At 35.7% G+C, this 25,246-nt stretch overlaps 1 protein-coding gene and 1 non-coding gene across 6 annotated transcripts in view; both read left to right on the top strand.

Annotated features, from left to right (window-relative positions):
* Window positions 1-25,246, top strand: part of COP1 (COP1 E3 ubiquitin ligase) — a 224,807-nt gene that overhangs the window by 174,405 nt on the left and 25,156 nt on the right. For all 5 annotated transcript variants that reach the window (XM_070768483.1, XM_070768482.1, XM_070768484.1 and 2 more), the window contains 2 exons: window positions 2,187-2,311; window positions 4,569-4,729. In XM_070768483.1, coding sequence (XP_070624584.1) covers window positions 2,187-2,311; window positions 4,569-4,729 — 286 coding nt within the window. The remainder of the gene's footprint in view (window positions 1-2,186; window positions 2,312-4,568; window positions 4,730-25,246) is intronic.
* LOC139176566 (small Cajal body-specific RNA 3) lies at window positions 22,718-22,858 on the top strand. The gene has a single exon (XR_011561028.1). It is a non-coding gene; the product is annotated as a small Cajal body-specific RNA 3 (non-coding RNA).

Here is a 25,246-nt window from a genome sequence, read left to right as displayed (position 1 = left end):
TTCTCTTTATATTACCTTAGTAAAAGCCCATTCTCAGTCTCCTTTTTTCATATATATTATTTCTTCTCAAGCTTAATCATACATTGTTTTCTTTCTTTCACATAGTTTCTAATATATCCTAGGAGATTATTAACACCAGGGCCTTATACTTGGGATCTCCCACCACATCTGTCTCCATACTGGTTGCTCTAGATAAGAACTTGGTAATTTGAGTTGATTTAACAAGGTAATTTGATTGTTATTTAAAAAAAAGAAAAAAGGGAAAAAAGAAAATGAGAGCTGAATTTCTAAGGGGAGTTAACCGAAAATTAGTTCACAAATGTATATTAAAATGATGACCAGTCAAAAAGTCTCCTTCTTTAGAAGTAATAATGGGCAGTAAATAACGAAAACTTTATTCAGATTCAAATATGAACGATACATGGCAAAAATGTTCTTTCTTAAATTTCAGACTTATAAGTGTTGAATCAGTTAGTTTGATTTCAACTAGTTGAAGTAAGAAGTGAAGTGTTAGTTGCTCAGTCGTGTGCAGCTCTTTGCAACCCAAAGGGCCATAGCCCCCCAGGCTCCTCTGTCTGATTTTCCAGGCAAGCGAAAATACTGGAGTGGGTAGCCATTTCCTTCTCCAGGGGATCTTCCCTACCCAGGGATTGAACCCAGGTCTCTTCATTGCAGGCAGATTGGCAGATTCTTTACTGTCTGAGCCACCAGGGAAGCCAGGAAGTTGAAGTATATGTATGCTTAACTGTATAAATTCGAAATCTTAGTCGACCTTTTTTAATGTAGATTTGTGGTATATATATTCACCAGTCTTTTTTCCTTTTTGGTGTTTATAAATCATGATGATTTTCCTCTTGAACATATTTGGTGTTTAAAAGTATGTGAGACAAGTTTACCCACAAGTATATTTGGAAGTATGAAAAAAGTAATATTAAAACAATCCTACGCATACATGTTGCTGCAGCCTCTGAATTCTTTGACTAGCAGAAAAAAAAATTTAAAACAACATAAATGTCAGAAATTCCCTGGCGGTCCAGTGGTTATAGCTCTGCACTTCCACTGCCAGGGTCCAGGTTCGAACGCTGGTCGGGGAACTACGCAAGCTGCATGGCATGGCCAAAAAACCCCCAAAACCAAAAAACAGCATAAATGTCTGAGAATAAATCTATGTTGAAAAATAATGAGAAGCAATAGAGTTTTGGAAATTTGGAATGTGGCCTGTGAAATAAGAGTTTCAATCTTGGCTCTACTATTTACTAGCAGTGTTACCTTAAAAATATTCTTAACCTTCAATATCTGTTCCCTCACCTCTGAAATGGAACTGAGAATACTACTTATACGCTGTGATTCTTTGAATAAAACATTGTATGTCAAACATTTAGCATGGTGCCCTAGTCTGTGACTGTTAGAGAAAAGATGATTTATTATATAGTCATTAATAGAGAAATGTGTTTATTTCACACAAAATGTAAAACAAATTGTTGGATGACGAAGAAGCACTTTGCAAAATTATGTGCTGTATGATTCAATTTTTATAATAAAAAGTCAGGAGTATTGAGTATTTTATTCAAATCCTCAGACTGTCTTTGCATGATAGGATTAGTGTTGATTTTTATATTCAATTATTTTTTGATTAACAGCTGCATTTGCATAATAGTAAGGTAAACTGTATAGACCAAACACTCATAGTATTCCTTGCCTGTAGGTACAACTCAGCTGTGAAGATAGTTTATATTTAATGTACTAATATAATTGAACAGTTGAAAAAATAAATCAACTGAAATTGGGAACACAACTCCCAATAGAGCTTTCTTATTGTTTGATGGTGGTCATATGGTGTTATTGATGGCTAATGGTTATACTTCCTACGTGCCCAGGGACTATTGAAAGCATTTAAATAAATTAATGTAATTTTTTTTCAATCTCTTCTAGGATTCGTCTAATCATGTAAAATAGGAAAAACTATATTTCATATTTAACTGATGAAAATATTGAGGCAAAAGAGTTTGTATTAACTTTCCTAAGGTCAAAAGCAAATAATAGCATACTGAGCATTCTGACTCAGACAATCTGGCTCCAGAGTCTGCATTCCCTACCACCAAACTGGATTGCCTCTGATTAGTAGTAGTGATGCGTTTCATGTCATGAAATCTTAGAGGTGTTCTAACTTCTTGTGTTTCTCTCAGTTCAACAGACAGCCAGCTAAAGCTGTGGAATGTAGGGAAGCCATACTGCCTACGCTCCTTCAAGGGCCATATCAATGAAAAAAACTTCGTAGGCCTTGCTTCCAATGGAGATTATATAGCTTGTGGTAAGTGAAACTACTTTCTCCTGGAACTTTTAAATAGGTATCTTTCACCAAAATTGCATTCAGTGGAATAGATGACATACCAACTCAGGAAATGATCTGTACATTCAGAAGGTAGCCTGCTGAATTTTCTTTGGATTAGAAAAGCATTAGTCCTTCTCTCCATCACTGAGCACAAGCCCCAACCATGTGAAACAGCATAAGATTGTTAACTGTATTATAAGAAGACATTTCTGCTGATATCTTAATTTTGGAGACAGTTGTGTTCTTAAGTCTGATGTTCATTTCCCCCTGTATAATGTTCCCTTCAATAAACAGTCTGTTTGGGTAGTCTCGATCTGTTATTCTAGGACTCTCATTGTTGATAATCTGTACAAATTTAAATTATAAATATGAAAATCAAATTTGGTACTGTTGAAGTGCTTTAATACATTTGATTCCTGAGTATATGAACTTCCGTTAGTATTTTTAAATGATTTGGCCTTTATTCAGTAAAATTAACTATCTCTACATATATATACGTGAACTATGAACTTCCAGATGTTCAAGCTGGTTTTAGAAAAGGCAGAGGAACCAGAGATCAAATTGCCAACATCTGCTGGATCATGGAAAAAGCAAGAGAGTTCCAGAAAAACATCTATTTCTGCTTTATTGACTATGCCAAAGCCTTTGACTGTGTGGATCACAATAAACTGTGGAACATTCTTCAAGAGATGGGAATACCAGACCACCTAACCTGCCTGTTGAGAAACCTATATGCAGGTCATGAAGCAACAGTTAGAACTGGATATGGAACAACAGACTGGTTCCAAATAGGAAAAGGAGTACGTCAAGGCTGTATATTGTCACCCTGCTTATTTAACTTATACGCAAAGTACATCACGAGAAACTCGGGGCTGGAAAAAGCACAAGCTGGAATCAAGATTGCCGGGAGAAATATCAATAACCACAGATATGCAGATGACACCACCCTTATGGCAGAAAGTGAAAAGGAACTAAAAAGCCTCTTGATGAAAGTGAAAGTGGAGAGTGAAAAAGTTGGCTTAAAGGTCAACATTCAGAAAACGAAGATCATGGCATCTGGTCTTAGCACTTCATGGCAAATAGATGGGGAAGTAGTGGAAACAGTGCCAGACTTTATTTTTTGGGGCTCCAAAATCACTGCAGATGGTGACTGCAGCCATGAAATTAAAAGACACTTACTCCTTGGAAGGAAAGTTATGACCAACCTAGATAGCATGTTGAAAAACAGAGACATTACTTTGCCAACAAAGGTCCATCTAGTCAAGGCTACGGTTTTTCCAGTGGTCATGTATGGATGTGAGAGCTGGACTGTGAAGAAAGCTGAGCACCGAAGAATTGATGCTTTTGAACTGTGGTGTTGGAGAAGACTCTTGAGAGTCCCTTGGAATGCAAGGAGATCCAACCAGTCCATTCTGAAGGAGATCATTGGAAGGACTGATGCTAAAGCTGAAACTCTAATACATTGGCCACCTCATGTGAAGAGTTGACTCATTGGAAAAGACCCTGATGCTGGGAGGGATTGGGGGCAGGAGGAGAAGGGGACGACAGAGGATGAGATGACTGGATGGCATCACCGACTTGGTGGACATGAGTTTGAGTAAACTCCAGGAGATGGTGATGGACAGGGAGGCCTGGCGTGCTGCGATTCATGGAGTCGTGAAGAGTCGAACATGACTGAGTGACTGAACTGAACATGTGTATGAACCTAAACCTTGTCAAAGCAAATCTCTTACTTTGACAGATTGTTCAAACTATAGGTTTGTAGACCACTTAGCTTTTGTTAGGAAATGGGAAATGAGTTTTGTAGATTATTAAAATCTGTGTTTATAAGTGCTACAACTTTTTTTTCCCCCTCTAGGCAGAAATCTTTTTAAATGTACTTTAAGATTATACTGTAATAACAAATTTCTGGTTCTTCTCTGCTGCTGCTGTGAAGTCACTTAAGTCGTGTCCTCTGCTAAAAATGATTTTTATATCAATATTGTTAAATCATTTGACAATGATAATGTCTTTAGGTTAGGAAAATATACATTTTTTTCCTAGGAATCCTTTTTTCACATGATTCCCAAGAAGTCCTGTGCTCTGGTCTTTCATATTTTACTATAAAAGATTATTAGTCTCTGAACTTAAATGTTGAGTAATAGTTAACTTATGAATATGAAGTCCTAATACTAAGTTCTTCCATTCTAAACAAAAAAAGATATTTTAAAATAATTATTGGATTTTTTTGTTTTAGGAAGTGAGAACAACTCTCTTTACCTGTACTATAAAGGACTTTCTAAGACTTTGCTAACTTTTAAGTTCGACACAGTCAAAAGTGTTCTGGACAAAGACCGAAAGGAAGATGACACAAATGAATTTGTTAGTGCTGTGTGCTGGAGGGCACTTCCAGATGGGGTGAGTTTTTGTATCAGTTTTTCCACCTTGGTGTCTCATATGATGCACTGTGTTTATATATACACAGGTGAGCCTTGTAAGTTTAAGATATAAATTGTTGCATATATTTTCTTTTTTGCTTAGTATTACATCACCAAAGGAAATAGACATTTTAGAAAGTAGTAATTGAATTGTCACTAAAGGAACAGTAATTGAAATGTTACATCATGCTGACATGATGTCTCTCCTGTGTACCCATAGCATCATATGCATACCTCTGTTACATCATTATCAGATTATCTCTGTATCTCTCCTACAGGACTGGAAATTTATCCAGGAAACATACTGTGTCTCATTTCCCTTTTTAATCACTTGCAGTATAGGCTAAATAAACATTCAGCTGAACCTGGTATTATATTAGGAGGAAAAAGTTTGATGTGGATAAAGGAGAGTGGCCTATATGCATACCTAGTTAAGTACTATTTCAGGGCAGAATTTCTCTATACAAAATACATTTATATGAGAATATTTCAACACATTTGATTTCTAAACAAAGTTTTATTTCCAGGTTGCCCAAAAAAGTTTCCTCAAACTTATCATTCAGTTATGCATTTTAAAGTACAAGCTTTCTCCTAAGTTATATGAAGAAGTGATTGTTTTTATTATCTTGATTTTGTAAATGTTAGTCATCTGTTAATGTCTCTTTTTTTTAAATAACTTTTTAGGTATTTACTTAGTTTTATTTTTAACAAAAAAAAGTTCTACTTGATAGGTACTTTAAGACTTCTGAGTTCTTATACAGTTTAAATAGATGTATTCAGGCTATCTTGTTTAAAGTTCTGTTACTCAGCTTCAGTTTTGGTAGTGGCAGACAAGATGATTTGGAGTATGTATTTCCTCAAGATGATTTGGAGTATATACTTCCTCTGAGTATAACTAGAAAGTTAGATGAAGTATATGTATTTTAAAACCAAAACCTATTTTAAGTCATTGGAAAATGAACAAGATAGAAAAGAATTAGCAGTCTAGGAATGTGAGCCTGGCTTTTGAATATTCTTTCTCCGCTGGGCACATTTGCCAGTTTTGGTGGAACGTCTGAGAATACTTATGGTAGCTTCATGGGATCACAAGGCATGCAGTCTAGTGCTCGCCACCATGTGGGTGAACTCACTTTGGTCTTGGTACCCAAAGGGCTCTAGTCTAGAGTAAACCAGTCGAAGATAAGCCCCCCTGACTCTATTTCAGGTCACATCAATCCTGAGTAAATTGAGGTTATCATGGATTTCTAGGGTTCACAGGATGTAAAATGAAATCCTCTATGCAAGAAGGCCTTCAAAAGAAGATCACCTAAGAATTTTATTCTTTTTCAAAATTGCAAATGTAATAACTAGGCACAATAAAATGTAAACAGACATAGGAAAGGCAAGATGACATGAATAAATTTAGTGTAAAAATTGGACAATAGAAACAAAATCACAGCAACTCTGGGTATTATCAGACATAGCCTGGAAATAACCATACTGACAAAATGAAAGGCAAGGTTGAAAATTTCAATTGGGAAATAAAAAGTAGTTTTAAAATGAAAATTCTAGAACTAAGAAAATATAATTACCAAAATTAGGAACTTAGTGAATGGGTTGAGTGGAAGATGAGGCACAGTTGAAAAGAGAAGTAATGAACTTGTAGTATAGTTAGAAGAAAATATACAAAAGTAAGCATGGAGAGACAAAAAATGATGAAAAAAGGAGGTGGAAGTTGAAGTAAGAAAGTTGACGCTCAGTCACGTTGGACTCTGTGACCTCATTGACTGCAGCCTGCTAGGCTCCTGCCCATGGAATTTTCCAGACAAGAATACTGGAGTGGGTTGCCGTTTCCTCCTCCAGGGGATCTTCCCCACCCAGAATTCAAACCCACATCTCTTGCACCTCCTACATTGACAGGTGGACTATTTACCACTGTGCTACTTGGGAAGCCCCAAAGCAGATATTAGAAAGGATTATTGTTGATAAAGCTTTACATCATTGATGAAAGACATTAAGGCAGAGATTCAGTAAACTTTCATACCCCAGAGAATAAATGACTTGAAACCTACATTGTGAGTAGAGATTTAATATCAGATCTGGACCCTGAACATACATAGACCTACATGAAAATCTGACCTTGGGTCCACCTTCTCATAGCACTTTGCTGTGGAAATAAGCTGTATTGAGACAAATAGGGAATGTTATGTGTTAGGAGCTAGTTATCTCTTAATTTTACTCTGAAACCTCATCTGTTACATTGCTTCTGAACTGAGAGAACTGTGAGTTGACATACTGGCCTTACATCTGTGCAGTGTGAACAATATAAGACTGGCAGGAAACCAAGGCACCTCTCTTTGCTGAAGTGAACCACCTGCATCTCAGCTGTCCTTGGCAATTGTGCTCACTTTCTGTGGTTTGGGGAGAGATCCAAGAAGCTATGCATGGTTTTGAAGATGCTGTGCATACTGAATATCCTATCTTATATCCTTTTATAAAGCTAACGAAGTGCTAGATTTAAAACTAATTGTGTCTGCTCCTGTGACCCTTGCTGGTGGTGGGACACATCATTAAAACTGCTGAAAAAATACAATGGGAGATTCTTAAAAGAAAGCAAAGAAAAGCTGTCTTCAAAGAAAGGGTAATTGGACTGACAACATCTCAATAAAACAATAGAAATCAAAAGATAATGGAGCCAGATCTAAAGTGTGTAAAGGAAAAATACCTGCCAATCTAGCATTCTGTATCCAGTAAATGAAGACTTTTTTAGATAAATAAGATGAAGCATTTGCCACCAGTAGAAAATTTTCTACACTAAAGAAAATCTTAAAGGATATTCTTAAGACAGAAGGGAAAAAAAATGCAGAAGATGGAAGGTCATAGTTGCAGAAAGGAATGGGAAGCAATAGAAATGGTAAATATGCAGTAAATCTAAAGCAATGATGTCTGTTGGACATAATACACACATAGAATTAAGTACTTGACAATAATAAGTCAGAAGAATAAATGTGGTTAAACTGTCTCAAGCCCTTGCTTTGTCAAGGAAGGTGGCAAAAGAACTAATTAATATTAGACAGAAAGGGTGCATATTATAGTTCATAGGATAACCTCCAAAGTAGGTTCTTAAAGTCCACTTTTTCTTCTAGGCTTATAATATTTGCTTTTTAATTCCTTCCATTTAAAGTCAGAAAATGTCTAAAATTGTTTATTTTCATCTGAGGGACAGTACTTTGTCCTTTCTCTTTTTCTATCTTCCTAATACCTTCCCTATGTCTAAAAGTTGGAGAAGGCAATGGCACCCCACTCCAGTACTCTTGCCTGGAAAATCCCATGGATCGGGGAGCCTGGAGGGCTGCAGTCCATGGGGTCGCTGAGGGTCGGACACGACTGAGCGACTTCACTTTCACTTTTCACTTTCATGCATTGGAGAAGGAAATGGCAACCCACTCCAGTGTTCTTGCCTGGAGAATCCCAGGGACAGGGGAGCCTGGTGGGCTGCCGTCTATGGGGTCACGCAGAATCGGACACGACTGAAGTGACTTAGCATGTCTAAAAGCACGTCAGAGTCTTCTGTCCTTTGTTCTTCTGTTAGTGGCTTTAGCATTTCTACTGTTAGAGTGCCACAACCTCTTGTACCACATTAAATTTTCAAGAGTTTTAAGATAAGTTTGAACTGTATCAAAAATACTTTTTTCTTTTTTTTAGAAGAAGAATTTTTTTATTATACAACATAGGTCCTCTCTAGGATACTTAGAAATGGTAATATTTATTCTATACTAATAAAGAATGCAGAAGTCTTCATTTTATATTTTGTTTTTACTTTATTATTTTAATTCATTTGAAGATATTTTAATTAAACTTTAGTAATTTAGAATTATTGACATATGAATATTCTGTTATTGCCAGATTCTTAGGATTTTAACCCCCAAGAGTTAATCTTATTTGTATTGCCTATTTCAGTATTAATGTCGTGATTTTTTTTAAAGGAGGGAATTTGTATGAAATAACTGCTTGGACTACCACTTACCACTCTACTTTTATTTAGACTTTGAAATTTAATTTCCCCATTGGTTGGTTTTTAAATATAAATGAAGTGAGCTTGATCATATGTTTAACTTGCTGTAATAAAAAAAAATTACTATCCATTTATTTGAAAAAACAATTGTAAAGTCTAAAACTGTGTACTTGAATGTAGTATATCCATATATGATTGAACATCTGAATACATTCCATTGAATAATTACACAATCTATGAAATAGTGTGGTTTGCTTTATTTCCATGTATAGCAGTCAGCTATGTACTTTTGATTATAGAGAATGGTGGGCTAGTGGACTATAATTTCATTTTGTGACTCTTCCTTGAAAAGTATCGCATAATTTATTTTAACCTCTTGTATCCCAGTGTAGTAATTTTTGCTGTCTGATACTTATTGGACAAGCCATTACCTGGATCTGTTCATGTTAGTTCTAGTTTCAGCCTTTTCTTCTAAAATATTCCATTTACTCACAATTTCTAGTAAGTATTCATATGGACTAACATAACATTTATTTCTTTGTTCCCTTCCTCCTAAAAGGCGCCACTAGGGAAGCCCAAAAGGCAGTAGTGATATGATTAGTTTAAATAATTATCCTTAAACTAATTTAGAGTTGATTCCAAAGAAAGTTCTTTTGCAGCTGAATATTAGGAGAGTGTGAAGTCAGTGAATTTCCTTGGCAAGCGCATCATCAGAGAATACTGTCACCATCTTGAAACTGTGCATAGGTTTTGATTTTTGTTTTCTTCCCCAAATAGTTACAGTAGCTTATTATTGAAAGAAACCGTTAGTAATGAATACATGTATATTTTAGAGAATTTAGAATAACAACAAAAAGAGAAAATATCTGTTATCACTTTATCCAGAAATAACTAATATGGGCATTTTAATATAATTAACATGTAATTTTTTCCATTCATAGGAACTTTTTCCCCCAATAGCAGTGAATATTTTATATATTATCATGTATTCTTTACCTTTTGCCTTTGTCATGAACAGTTCCCAAATCTAAATATATTTTGAAAAGAGAGTTTTCAGTGGTTCCATATTATTCTAAGGATTTACCATAACTGGTATACTATTGTTTTGCTGAAGATACTTTACTTTTTACTACTGTGAATAATGCTTCTGAATATTTTTTAGTAAATCTTTAAATTTCTAATTAATTCTTTAGGAGCGAACTTTAGGGATTTATTAATTTGAAGGAAATGAATAGCTTTAAGGCTTTTGATTAAAATTAGTAGATTGCCTTATAGTACCGTCAGTTTCGTTTGGTCTTACACAGAGAAAGTCCAGGTGTTGCGTTTGACCATACCCATAAAACATGGACTGTAATGCCAGTATCTTTGCCAGTTAGAAAATAATCTTCTTAGTAAAAGAATGTTTATTAGTTGTTTCCATAAACAGTTTTCTAAAACATTAGCTTTTGATTTTTTACAAATTTCACGTTTATGTACTGAAAAGTTTTCTTTTTTTTTTTTAAGAAATTCTTGCTTGAACAGGAAATTCAATACAACTGAGATATTTTATAATTATAGTCCTGTGGCAATTTGATGTTAGTAATTTATATCTATTCCATTATCCTCTACATCCCACATCTACCTTAAAACTAATGCTATAGAGTGAAAGTAAATTTGGAATGATAGTCTTATTCTTTATTTCTGTTGTATCTTTTTTTTATCATCACTGCTTTATTCAGACACTGAAAGTTAGGTAAAGGAGACTATATATGTTCTATATCTGTGGATCAATTCTGTGGCATATCTCTTATCTGAAACAATTGGTATGAAATATAAATTGTTTCAAATTTATGTTGAATATAATTTAACAAAAGGCAAATTATTTTCTGTTATATAATCGTATCTGTGTAAAGGGACACTATATTTTTGTTGACCTTGGCAGACCTTGAGTCCGCGGTGACTCCTGCTGAGGCTGTACGTCATATATAATTATCTAGTCTTGAGTCACCAGTTATAAATAGATATCTACTAATGAAAGACAAAGCTTGTAAAGGATACTTAAAGACTCTCATAGGTCTTCAAAAGTGACAAATGTATGTATATACTATATCCTCAGAAAAAGCTTTAGTTAGTTATTGAAGGGTTATTAAGGGTGGATTTTCCTCTTGCAGCTTAAAACACCAGGAGTCATATTGAAAGTTTTTATAACTCAGTAGTAAAGGATGTCAGACTAATGATATCCCTAATTTCCCTTCCTGAAACCAAGTCCAGCAAGACTTGGCATGGAAATTTAACAGTGTTAATCACCCATACTATGCAAAGTTATAACTATATTAGGAAGAGGCGTCTTTTTTTAGTTATATAATAAAATATATTCTTACTTCTTACAAATAAAACTTTATATAATGAGACATTTATTATAAAATGTTTTTAACTGAAACTTTGTGTTCTTATGGAAATCTTTTCTTTACCTAAATCTGTCATAATTGCTCTCCATTAAAATATTTCCTGAATGAATAAATACACTGCTTTGTACTATTATTTGTGTTCATGTCTCCTGTCCCCTGCTAGTCTGTAACGTTTTTGGAAACAAACATAGTGTACAGAACAAGGGCAAAGACCATGGAGTCAACGACTAAGGTTCAAATCAGATTTTCCACTTACTAGATCTTTGACCTTGCTCAAGTGCCTTAATTCATTGTGCTTCAATTTCTTCATCTTTAAAGTGCTAATGATAATAATGACTACCTTTACACTTAAATTGAAAAAAGTGAGGAAAACCACTAGACCATTCAGGTATGACTTAAATCAAATCCCTTATAATTATATAGCGGAAGTGAGAAATAGATTTAAGGGACTTGATCTGATAGAGTGCCTGATGAACTATGGACAGAGGTTCGTGACATTGTACAGGAGACAGGGATCAAGACCATCCCCAAGAAAAAGAAATGCAAAAAGGCAAAATCACTGTCTGAGGAGGCCTTAGAAATAGCTGTGAAAAGAAGAGAAGCAAAAAGCAAAGGAGAAAAAGAAGAATATACCCATTTGAATGCAGAGTTCCAAAGAACAGCAAGGAGAGATAAGAAAGCCTTCCTCAGCAATCAATGCAAAGAAATAGAGAAAACAACAGAATGGGGAAAGACTAGAGATCTCTTCAAGAAAATTAGAGATACCAAGGGAACATTTCGTGCAAAGATGGGCTCAATAAAGGACAGAAATGGTATGGACCTAACAGAAGCAGAAGATATTAAGAAGAGGTGGCAAGAATACACAGAAGAACTGTACAAAAAAGATCTTCACAACCCAGATAATAACGATGGTGTGATCACTCATCTAGAGCAAGACATCCTGGAATGTGAAGTCAAGTGGGCCTTAGGAAACATCACTACGAACAAAGCTAGTGGAGGTGATGGAATTCCAGTTGAGCTATTTCAAATCCTGAAAGATGATGCTGTGAAAGTGCTGCACTTAATATGCCAGCAAATGTGGAAAACTCAGCAGTGGCCATAGGACAGGAAAAGGTCAGTTTTCATTCCAATCCCAAAGAAAGGCAATGCCAAAGAATGCTCAAACTACCACACAATTGCACTCATCTCACATGCTAGTAAAGTAATGCTCAAAATTCCCCAAGCCAGGCTTCAGCAAGACATGAACCGTGAACTTCCAGATGTTCAAGCTGGTTTTAGAAAAGGCGGAGGAACTAGAGATCAAATTGCCAACATCTGCTGGATCATTGAAAAAGGAAGAGAGTTCCAGAAAAACATCTATTTCTGCTTGATTGACTATGCCAAAGGCTTTGACTGTGTGGATCACAATAAACTGTGAAACATTCTTCAAGAGATGGGAATCCCAGACCACCTGACCTGCCTCTTGAGAAACCTATATGCAGGTCAGGAAGCAACAGTTAGAACTGGACATGGAACAACAGACTGGTTCCAAATAGGAAAAGGAGTATGTCAAGGCTATATATTGTCACCCTGCTTATTTAACTTATATGCAGAGTACATCATGTGAAATGCTGGTCTGGAAGAAGCACAAGCTGGAATCAAGTGTTCTTGGAGAAATTTCAGTAACCTCAGATATGTAGATAACACCACCCTTATGGCAGAAAGTGAAGAGGAACTAAAAAGCCTCTTGATGAAAGTGAAAGAGGAGAGTGAAAAAGTTGGCTTAAAGCTCAACATTCAGAAAACTAAGATCATGGCATCTGGTCCCATCACTGCATGGCAGATAGATGGGGAAACAGTGGAAACAGTGGCTGACTTTATTTTCCTAGGCTCCAAAATCACTGCAGATGGTGACTGCAACCATGAAATTAAAAGATGCTTACTCCTTGTGGTAAAGTTATGACCAACCTGTACAGCATATTAAAAAGCAGAGACATTACCTTGTCAACAAAGATCTGTCTAGACAAGGCTATGGTTTTTCCAGTGGTCATGTATGGATGTGAGAATTGGACTATAAAGAGGGCTGAGCGCCAAAGAATTGATGCTTTTGAACTGTGGTGTTGGAGAAGACTCTTGAGAATCCCTTGGACTGCAAGGAGACCCAACCAGTCCATCCTAAAGGAGACCAGTCCTGTGTATTCATTGGAAGGACTGATGTTGAAGCTGAAACTCCAATACTTTGGCCACCTGATGCAAAGAGCTGACTCATTTGAAAAGACCCTGATGCTGGAAAGATTAAGGGCAGGAAGAGAAGGGGACAACTGAGAATGAGATGGTTGGATGGTATCACCGACTCCATGGACATCGGTTTGGGTAAGCTCTGGGAGTTGGTGATGGACAGGGAGGCCTGGTGTGCTGTAGTTGATGAGATCGCAAAGAGTCAGATATGACTGAACGACTGAACTGAACTCAACTAGGGTCATTATAATGTTAAAATAAGTTAATGTATATAAAGGGTTTTAAATAGTGCAAATTATATGAATGTTTGCTAGTAGTAGCTTTTGTTTTCTAAAATATCACTAACATGTCCATTGACGGATGAATGGATGAAGTTGTGGTACATATGTGCAATGAAATATTACTTAGCCATAAAAAGGAATTTACCTGATTCAGTTCTAGTGAGGTGGATGAATCTAGAGCCTGTTATACAAAGTGAAGTGAGTCAGAAAAACAAATATCATTTATTAAGGCATATATGTGGAGTCTAGAAAAATGGTACTGGTGAACCCATTCACAGGGCTGGAATAGAGAGAGAGAAGGGACTTGTGGACACAGGAGGGGAGGGAGAGGGTGGAGCCAACCGAGAGAGTAGCACTGACGTATATTCACTCGCGTGTGTAAAGTAGCTAGCTAGTAGAAAGTTGCTGTATAGCACATAAGCTCAGCTTGAGAGTGTCCTGTGATAACCTAGAGGGGGGGGATGGGATGAGGGGCAGAGTGAGAGGGAGGCTTAAGAGGAAGAGGATATATGTATACTTATGGCTGATTCCTGTTGATGTATAGCAGAAGCCAGCACAACATTGTAAAGCAGTTATCCTCCAATTAAATTTTTTTTAAACCACTAGCACTGAACAGATGGTGTGCACATAATGTATAATTAATATATAATTTTTGTAATGAATGATACAGTTCTTCAGCCTTGTCCTTTCACTTGTTTGTTGCATAATTAATTAAATACTGTTTTTTGAAACCAAGGAGATACTGGAGTAAAGGGGAGAGATATTTCTAATACTTAAAACTCACTGGTAGTATGAAGACTGTATCAGTTTAAGAAAAATAGTTTTCTCGACATTAACATTTTGGATACCTATATAATTATTTCATAGTTACCATGTTGTCCTTGGGATATAATCTCCAGGCTCTTGCACATTTTCAAAAACAATGAAAACATTAGAGTGCGTGCAGCTATGGAGGAATTGGTATTTATTATTCGTCCTTCCCTTTCTCCACTGCATTTGTAGTGTTTCACAACTCAGTCTTCTCTAAAAAAGCCTTACATAATATATCTATTTTCCAGTTTATATATGCTTTTATCCAAGAGATAGGCATTCCCTCTCCGATTTAGTAAACACTATGTATAGAGCACCAAATTCCACTAAACTTGGGAAGCTAAAGCATGTATGAAAAGCCAGTCTATGTCCATTAAAATGCAGAAGGCATCTATGATAAAAATTTATTTATCACAGTGATTCTCAGACCTGACTGATCATCAGAATCACCTTGGAATCTTTTCAAAAAATGTATGTAACAGAACAGCTCTCCTCTTAGACCCCTGAGTCTGTACCTTGGGGGAGGTGGGAAAGAGAGTAAAGATTCGTATTCTGGAAAGTTCCCCAGGTCTCTATAGAAAATTATATGAACAGTCAGGTTTGGAAACAGATGATGTATGTTACCACTGAAGGTTTGTATGCATAGTAACCAGGAGGCATTAATGGTTCTCAAGCATCTGTTAAAGAGGGAATAATTATAATTATGAATACCTGATGTCTGTTAGATTTTGCTACTTCTTATGCTTCTCACGAAGAAACACTCAAAAGAATAAGATGTGGTCTTTTTTCTTTTATTCAATTTTAAAAAGCTACCTTTAATATATATTGATTTCCCAACTTTACAAACTATTTCTCATCCTAAATTCTTCAATGAACACTGAGAAGACAACATGGGATCTTTCTTTTCTTTCTTCTTTCCTTTCTTCATCTCTGTTTCTTTCCTTCCGTTTTATCTTTCCTTTCTTCTTCCTTCTAGCCGGATGGTTTATAACACTTTAAAATTTTTTCCTGACTGGAAGAGGGCCAATCTGAATGATCCTTGTCTGTCTTGGGCATGGAAGGAAAGGAGATTCTGAGCAGGGACCCTGCCTTCCAGGAAGACTGTGGCTTCCGTCTCTCCTAAGTGCCCAACTCATCCCTTAGTGTTCAGACTAGATTTGGGTGGGAAAGTAGAAAATAGAGACCAGAAGGCTGTGGAAAATGGAAGCAAACCTGTAGTTTATTTCTTCTCTAAATTATATTGTCAGTATCCCTTAACCTTAGTGTCCACTACTGTATGGACAGTTTCTATGAAAACATTTGTTGCATTAGGTATTTCATGATGAAAATGTAATGAAATCAACAAAATAATGTGGTGGGTCTCTATGGTGATATTTTAAATATTTTATTTTCCTTTTTATATGTACTGTAATGGAATTTGACCTATATTAGAATGATTCTTATAACTTCTTTTTCTCATTAAATGCTTCTTTAAAAATAGTGGTTTTCCTTCTAAAATATGCCAGTTTTGAAGAGTAGAATCACACAGATTTTTAAGCGACTTGATTATGGGTTTTGTTTTGCTTTTTTAAAAGAAATTTATTAATGTTAATTTGAGAGTGCATTCTGAATGATGCTGTTAGCCTAGTAATAATTTTCATTATTACCCCACCATGTTTTAAAGTGTCGAAAATATTTTAAGATGGGAAAAAATTTAACTTGGGTTTCTGAATGTTTATCTTTTATTTCCTATAAATTTTTATAACACTAGTAGAAGGAAAGAGAGTGAATGTTGGATAGCATTTCCTTGACTTAAACATTTTTAACAAATACTGCTTGAATTGGTTTAATATGCTGAAGTGTAGACAGTATAAAAAAAAGATTATTCTTTTCTAACTGAATAAAAATATATTTAACAATTACTTAAAGCAGTGTTAACCAAAGACAGCAACTGTTTGAGAGAAAGTGTTTCCTGCAGTTTATCCAAGGAAAAGATATGTGATTTTATATCTTACTTCCACAGTCCCACGTTAATTTCCATTGTTCTTGGAATAGTCTTCCATACTGATGTGATCCTTGTGGAGGTTTGTGCCTTCCATATCTCTTACTCTATTATATTTTAAATCCCATTTTGTGCAACATTTCTTCCAAGTAAAGCTATCAGAAGTTGACATTGGCTAGTCCCAGGATGGTAGAAAAATAATTAACTGCTGAACATAGGAATAATTTGATTATGTAGAAAAGTCATTCATTATAATTGCTGTAAAGAAGCCGTGTAATTTTGTGCCTGTTTATACTAGTCTTTTTTTTTTTTAACTGTATATAAGAAGATCAGCTTTGATGAAAATAGATTTTTTGTTTGAACTGTGATAGCCAAGCCAAAAATGAAGACAAGGCAGAAAATAAATCAAATCATTTGTTTTTAATGACAGAGTATGTACATATTGTTGAGAATTGAATAGGTAGGTAGTTATGTTTGTATTTGTCTTCAAGATCTTTGATTCTAATGAAAATAGGAAGCTTTAGGGATAGATTTTGTATAGAAAGTCAATCTGACTTTAAGTATCTCAATTAAAAAAGATGATTTAGTATCTGAATCGGTAGTGGCAATGGAATCATCTGTTTGAAATTAGTTTCTAATAAAAGTCTCAGTATAAATTTAGCCAAGGGCAGGAATTTTAAAAGTGTGAGTAAAATATTTAGGCTATCCAGAAATTGTGACATTACCTGATCTTAACAGTTAGGGACTTTCTAATTATTTAGTCTCAAATATTGAGTTTTTCTAAAATTTTGCCAGATTTCTTATATGTAGCTGACAGGTATGAAGACATGCCAATTTGGCATTCTACTTATGAATTGCTGTAGAAATTCCGATAATATAGGCTATTGCTATGATTTACTATATCATAGAAAATGTTGGATCAATTTTTAAGTTTTATTAAGCACAGTTCTATTCTTTGGCATTTTGTAAATTTAAAATCAAATTTATTCACATATAAAGTTTTAACCATTAAAACTGGAGTCTTACAAATGTAAAATAAGTTTCGGTATGTAATCTCAGCACAAATATGATCTCATTTTCTTTTCAGTGCATCTTGAATCCATCATCCATTTCTACTCCTACTACTCTTCCACTTATCACTAGTTCAAATTTTCATCATTCCCTGCAATTAGCTCTCAGTAGTACCTGTGCTGCTTGAAATCCTTCAGTAGTGTCCCAGTGGTTATAAAATAAAATCTAAGCTTGATGTGATGTCTAACAACACCCTCCTTCTTCAGACTTCCCACCTACCTTTCCAGTATGGTCACCTACCACTTGCATAGGCATATTTTATACTTCAGCAACACCAAATTGCTTATAAATCCTCCAACACTTCTGATGGGTTTTTACGTTTATTTCTCTGCATTTAACCTTTGTGCCTTTGACCTTGCAGTTCACTGAGCCCAGTTATTCTTTCATATACCTCTTTTTATTCCATCTTATAATGTCATTAGACTGGAGGTCCTTTCACTAAAGTGCTGGGTTTTGTAATCACAAAAGTAGTGGAGTGATAACTGCCTAGCCCTACCTTTTGCCCATTGGTGAAATGATTTATATCATATTTAATATCCTTCAGGCTTTTTGAACATTTGATGACAGAGAGCTTATGATTCACAAGGAAGTCTATTATATTTTTCCTTAACTCAAAATCTTACCAAGTTGACTTTGGTAAAACTTGGTAAAAGAGCAACTTTGGTAAAAGAACAGCTCTTTTTTCCCCATCACCTCATAAACAGTAAATATCTCTAAGTGTGTAATATTCAAGAACTTGTGGCTCTGCTTATAGCAAAGATCAGCATTTTCTGTATTAATTTTCGTTGTGCTAACTTGCTCTTTACTTCCGACTTACTTGAATCCTCTGGGGGTATAATGTTACTTGAATTTGTAGACAGTTCAAAACTGCTGATTTCATGTGCTACTTACACTTTCATGAACTAGTTTAAAATATGGGAATAGGAGACTGAAAAGAGAAGAATAAGGCAATTACTAGTATACATAAACTACACTAGTATTTTACATATTCAGTTTCCCATTACATTTTACTTATTTTAAATTCTTATAGATTTCCACTTGTGAAGTGAACTTAAAACTAACTAAATTTCTGTGAGCCACTAGTGTAATTCAGATACCAGTATGGAATATATCTTTCAACCAAATAAATGTATATAATATGGGTAAAAAATATTACCAATAACCTTTACATGTATAATCATTCTTATTGAACTCAAAAGCTTCCATAGGTTAAAAAAGTCTTGTCCTGTTTATCTTGGTATTACGTTGGCCTTACACTCAGTAAATGAAAAGAGACAGACAAACAAGTAAATCTTTCCTCTCTACTCCCCTCTCCCCAGCCCCCTGACCAAAAATAGAAAAATGCAGATTTCTCCTTTCTCTTGAGTTCAACATGTATAGACAGTTTCTAGTATCTGTACTAGTGTTTTTCAAGGTATGGTCTACTGATCATCTACTTCAGAATTACTAATAACCTGGTGTATGTATTTAACATGCAAATTTCTAAACCCCAGACTTATTAAGCCAGAATTTGAGGGAGAGAGACCCAGGAACCTCCATTACTTGCTGTTGTTTTTTCTTATGGGATGCATAATTCTCTTTCATTTTATTAAAAAAAACCTAGAATTATAGGGAGAAACATTTTTCATTCCCTCTTTTAATCAGTCTTGTTCTCACCTGTGGAAATTTATAGAGCTCCAACAGTGTTCTCATCTGGGAAAGGGGGGAAAAGTGTTTTTAAAGTGTTTCTGACAGTGGCCACCAGAGACCTCTTGTTCATCTCCCAGGAGTAAGTAGGTACATCTCACACCCTTCCAAGAGCCACATTAGGAGGCCTTCTGGGATTCCTTTGGAAGTTGGTTACTTCAGAAACTATAAAGACCAACTGTGAGGGAAGCATTGGGTATTGAGGTTCTAGTTGATCTCTCACTGCAAAAATAAAGGCTAGAACATTCTTGTATTGCTTGTGGTAAATCAGAGTCTTAAAGTTGGAGTCAAAGATCTGACTCCCAAAGGCATCCTTATGTTTAATCAGCCTGGTTTGACTCGGTGTTTACCAATTTATTATGAAGGATACAACTCAGGAACAGCCAAATGGGAAAAAGGCATAGGGAAAGGCATAGGCCGGAGTGGTGGGGCAAGGGGCTTCCTCCATACCCTCTCTGGGCAAGCCTCTGAGTGCTGTGAGATACCAAGTTTTGAGCTTTGTTTCTCTTTGTTTATTTTCCTTGTAAGTATTTGTTGAATTTCACAAATTAAATTGTGTCTAATCTTTTTTGTTCCAATTATTCATCAAAGAAAAGCTGTCTTTTGGTGTCATATATTTGTCTCATTCATTTGTGCATTTAGTCTCCTCATTCCTGTTTCTTCTCACTCCCCCCCACCACCCCCACCATAGATTACTTCTGATCCCATTGTATCTTTATAATCATTTCTCTATTTTAATTCAGATGGAGTTAAACATTGCTTGTTACCTTTAATTAACCCAGAAAAGTTTCTTTCAAACTCAGTATTTGTGTGTAACTCAGCTTGTATATTTGGCCATCATTAAAAATTAGAGGAAAATTTGATAAATATATTATCTGAACATGTTCATTTTTTTAATCTTTTTCACTTCAAATACCTTTATCTAATTTAAAGATTATATTTTACCCTCACTATTAGATATGATCCTTAAAAAAAAAATCCGATTCTAATTATAGAAAAAATATAGTAGAGGAACTGATTCAAAGGTAGCTCAAAACCAAATTTAGTAGTAATTAGTTAGGAAGTCAGCCTTTAAAATAGTATAGAGGAATGGTAGACATAGTTTTTAATTGTTACTCCTCTTTCTGCTCCTTTAATGACTCTTATTTCCTCAAGTGTTTGATCTTAGGCATCCTATCTAAACTGTTATTTGTGTTCAAGGTTTTCAAGAATCTAGGATAATTCTGTTTGTCCAACCTTATTTCTGTTGTTGTTTTTGTTTTGTTTGCTTGTTTTGTAGCACAAAGCATCTATTGGGAAGGTTTCTTCATTGTCCCAGACTATTTCCATTTTTACCTCTAGACTTGTGCTGATGCTGTTCCTTAAGTGTCTATATTGCCTTGTCTTCTATATTGCCTCTGCCATTTGTCTAAATCCTTTCATCCTGTCCCAGCTCCAAACCCTGTTTTTCTATCCCTCTCCTACCCATTTCATCTCCCTGGTTTCTGGTTTCTGTGATGGTCCATACTGAAGGCACTGTTCAGTTCAGTTCAGTTCAGTCACTCAGTCGTGTCCAACTCTTTGTGACCCCATGAACCGCAGCACACCAGGCCTCCCTGTCCATCACTAACTCCCGGAGTCTACCCAGACCCGTGTCCATCGAGTCGGTGATGCCATCCAACCATCTCATCCTCTGTCGTCTCCTTCTTCTCCTGCCCTCAATCTTTCCCAACATCAGGGCCTTTTCCAATGAGTCAGCTCTTCGCATCAGGTGGCCAAAGTATTGGAGTTTCCACTTCAACATCAGTCCTTCCAATGAATACCCAGGACTGGTCTCCTTTAGGATGGACTGGTTGGGTCTCCTTGCAGTCCAAGGGACTCTCAAGAGTCTTCTCCAACACCACAGTTCAAAAGCATCTATTCTTCGGCGCTCAGCTTTCTTTATAGTCCAACTCTCAAATCCATACATGACCACTGGAAAAACCATAGCCTTAACTAGACGGACCTTTGCTGGCAAAGTAATGTCTCTGCTTTTAATATGCTGTCCAGGTTGGTCATAACTTTCCTTCCAAGGAGTAAGCATCTTTCAATTTCATGGCTGCAGTCACCATCTGTAGTGATTTTGGAGCCCCCCAAAATAAAGTCTGACACTGTTTCCACTGTATCCCCATCTATTTGCCATGAACTGATGGGACCGGATGCCATGATCTTCGTTTTCTGAATGTTGAGCTTTAAGCCAACTTTCTCACTCTCCTCTTTCACCAAGAGGCTCTTTAGTTCTTCTTCACTTTCTGCCATAAAGGTGGTGTCACTGTACCAGTGAAAAAGTATATTTTTCTCCAAGGTTGTATTTCGTTAGTGTTGCCTTAGTTATATTTCTTGCTTCTAGTTTGAGAGCAAAAAGTATCAACACCAGCAACTGCCATGATAAAAGCTACTTCATTTTCTGGGGAAGTTATAGTTAAGGTAAAATTTAGTCTTAATCTGAAAAGCCTGCATTATGTTTTTAATCAGTTTTATAAGATCATAAATCTGATGCTGAAAATAATACAGTAATATACTCATATTTGAGAAAACTGCCCTTTAATTGTAAAGAAATTTAGGTTACAGTGTCTTTTTCTGTTTTCTTGGGCACACTGCACACAGCATATGGGATCTTAGTTCCCTGACCAGGGATTGAACCCTTGGCCCCTGCATTTGAAGTTCAGAGTCTTAACCACTGGACCACCTGAGAAGTCCCAGTTATAGTGTTTCAATGAGAATAACTACCACTTATTTTTTTGGTGCCTGAAATATGCAAGTTCTTTTTTGGTTAGATACGTTGCTGTGTTTTCTTTGAATCATCATAAAAATTCTCTGAAATTCTTAAGATTATCTGTTTTATACTTGAAGAAATTGAGTTTCTAGGAGGATTGACCAGTACTATGGCAGAACCAAAATGCAGGTCTAGTTCTCCTTGTCTTAAATTAACTGCTGTTTCTACTTCGTTACATGGTATCCCTAAAATAATACAGAACTCTTGAAACAGCTTTGCCAGAGTACCCTGGAGGAATTTATCCAATAGCACCGTTAGAAATGAACAGTTCCATACTCGGAAGCCCTCCTTTATGTTAATCAGCAATAAAGAGTCATTTTTCCCTGTCAGATATGCCACTGTAAGCACATTGTTCTCAGACTTTATTCAGAAGAGCTGTCTCAAGAGGTATTGATACGTGAGAGAAGTTGTCTGGTGTGGCTTGCTTGGCGAGAAGGGAGAAGACTTTGGAAAGCATTTGGAATGAAGGAAGGGTGGTGAAAATGATGTGATATTTTTGTGTATCTCAATTCTCTCTCCCTTGTACGTGTTTTTTATACCTTTTCTTGCTGAGTAAGGGTCATTTTGAGCTTCTGTGCTAAGTGTACCTTCTTAATTGTTCTTTTTCTGTTCTCTGAATCATGGTTGTTTGTTCTATAACTCATTTGAATGTATTGAAGTGTATTTAAATGAGGATTTGATGCAGTTGGAAGTTGGTATAGAAAAGGCTGGATAACAAAACGCTTCTTAATAATGAAACACAGTAAAAATGGAACCTGCAGCAACCAACCATGTGGACAAATGAAAGAATGCCTTTTGTCTACAAATTGCAGTGATCCTACATTAACATGGAGGTCTCTGTCTGGCTTAGGACAGCTGGCTAAGTCTGATCGTTCCCCTCCATACAGCCTTTAAAACCAGCACTCCTGAGTACTGCTTTCCTGGCCATTTTGTTTACTATCTCTGCTAATTAAGTGTACTAGATTATTAATAGACTGCCAGGTGAGATTACTTCTGCATCCGTCTTAACCAGTGATTGAGGTATATTACAGTTTTTAAAAATAGATTCTTTTTTGTTTGATTAAGGAAACCACAACCAGGAAGTAGAATGAACACAGAAATGTGATTTTTCTGAGGGACCACATCGGCTTAACTAATCCAGGGTTATCAGTAAAGGTCAGTCAATATTTTGGATATGAAGAAGCTATTCAGAGTTAGCTTCCATGCATCATTAAGAATTGATTGTCATTAAGAAAGTGATTTTTCCAAAATATAGTTTATGTAATCTTGTAAGTCTATAACTAAATTTCAGGAATGACTGTTTCATGGAAAAGCTTGCTACTATTAGCTTAGTACTAAATTTGAAATCTAAATTTTTAGTACTAAATTTTTCATTGTGTGTGTTCTGCAGTAAGTTGTGGGGAGGGGTATGGTAACAGGGGAAAGAACTGTGGTGGCATTTCTAATACATTGAGGTGTGGTGTATAGCACCAGGGTATGCAAGCCACTGCTGGGTTTATTTGTAACTAATTGTGTGAGAATCCTTGTTTGTGGTTCTGAAATCCCAAATCTGTTATTCTGACTGATTCTTGTATCAGACCGTTATTGAATAAGTAGTCTTATTTTTCTAGGCTCTTTAGAAGTCCTTGGTCTACAGTGTAATGAACCATTTCATGGTTTTTTACTCACTTATTTTTGCTCTGTTTCTTTGCATGATAAATTCAAATCTAGATTCAAGACCCTTCACTAAAATAGTCTGTAACTAAGAATCATGAACACAAATATTATTCAGATCTAATTCGAAAGGGAAAAGAATGCCTTTTGACTGACCCTGTCTAAACATATGTTTACACATATATTTGAGAGGTATCCCCACCACTCTTTATTTACTTTCTAGGACATCTCAACCAAGGCCGTTGTGTATGCGTGTGAGTGTGTGTATGTCACATCTTCTTCATTCATTCATCTCTTGATGGACACTTAGGTTGCTTCCATATCTTGACTATTGTCAATAATGCTGCAGTGAACATGGCGGGGGGGGGGTGGTCATATGTGTTTTTTTTGTCCTTCAGGAATATACTTAGAAGTGGAATTGCTAAATCATATGGTAATTAAATTGTTAAATTTTTTTTGAGGAACCTCTGTACTGTTTTCCATAGTAGCTGGACCAATTTACATCCCCATCAACTGTGTAGAATTGCCATCTACACAGTTGGCATCTATCACATCCTTGCCAACAATTGTTATTTGTTCTGCACTGGCTCTTACTTGTGGCAAGTGGGATCTAGTTCCCTGACCAGGATTGAACATGGGTCCCCTGTATTGGAAGAACAGAATCTTAGCCATTGGCCCACCAGGGAAGTCCTGTTATTTGCTCTCTTTTTAATAATAGCTATTCTGATAGGTATGAGGTGATATTTCACTGTGATTTTTATTTTTAGTTTCTTGATGACTAGTGTTTATATCTTTTTATGTGTCTGTTTGCCATTTTTATGCCATCTTTGGAAAAATGTAATATCAAGTATGCTGCCCATTTCTTAATCAGGTTTGGTATTTTTTTCAATGTTGAGTTATATAATATAAAGATTAGGTCTTAACAGAAAGCAAGTAAGTTGAAGGTAGGGAGGATATACGATAATCTGGTGACTCTGGTATAGGTGGTTAGGTGATTCCTCCCTGATGTGTTTGTGTTTCTATCTATACAAACATATTTTTCCAAACAGACTTGAGACATGACTTTTTACTACTTGGAAATTTGAGTAATTTCTTACTGTATTAAGTTAGACTTTCAAAATGGTAAAACATCTTAAAAGAAGCCCTACCAAGAAATTATACTACTAGACCAATATATATATGTGTGCATGGCCATATTCCCAGAGAGAGAAGCATATTATACCAAATGATGTTTAAAGAATGCTAATTTTCTTGTTTGGTAGAGACAGATTCCAGTGGTAAAAATTTAGTGAGCTACTATTTTGTATTTATATTCATGATCACCTTAGGCTCTTTTATCATTAGATAAAATTTGAATTTCATACACACTTATGTCTGATGCTACTCTCACTGTGATTAATGCTACTTTTTCTTAAATCTAATCATGAAGTATAGGAGATATCTAGCACCTAGAATACCATTTCTTTGCCCTAAAAATATCTGGTACACCTTGTCTTAGAATGATAGTAAAGAATTTTCAACATTAATGGATATTTTCATTATTTATTTAGGAAACTCATTTATAAAGCTTAAGAATTTTAGATTTGAAAATGTAATAAGCCAACCAATGTAGAAGTTCTTTCA

This window comes from Bos indicus, chromosome 16 (genome assembly GCF_029378745.1).
Source record: "Bos indicus isolate NIAB-ARS_2022 breed Sahiwal x Tharparkar chromosome 16, NIAB-ARS_B.indTharparkar_mat_pri_1.0, whole genome shotgun sequence".
Lineage (NCBI taxonomy): Eukaryota > Metazoa > Chordata > Mammalia > Artiodactyla > Bovidae > Bos > Bos indicus.
This window is presented reverse-complemented; position numbering and strand designations above follow the sequence as displayed.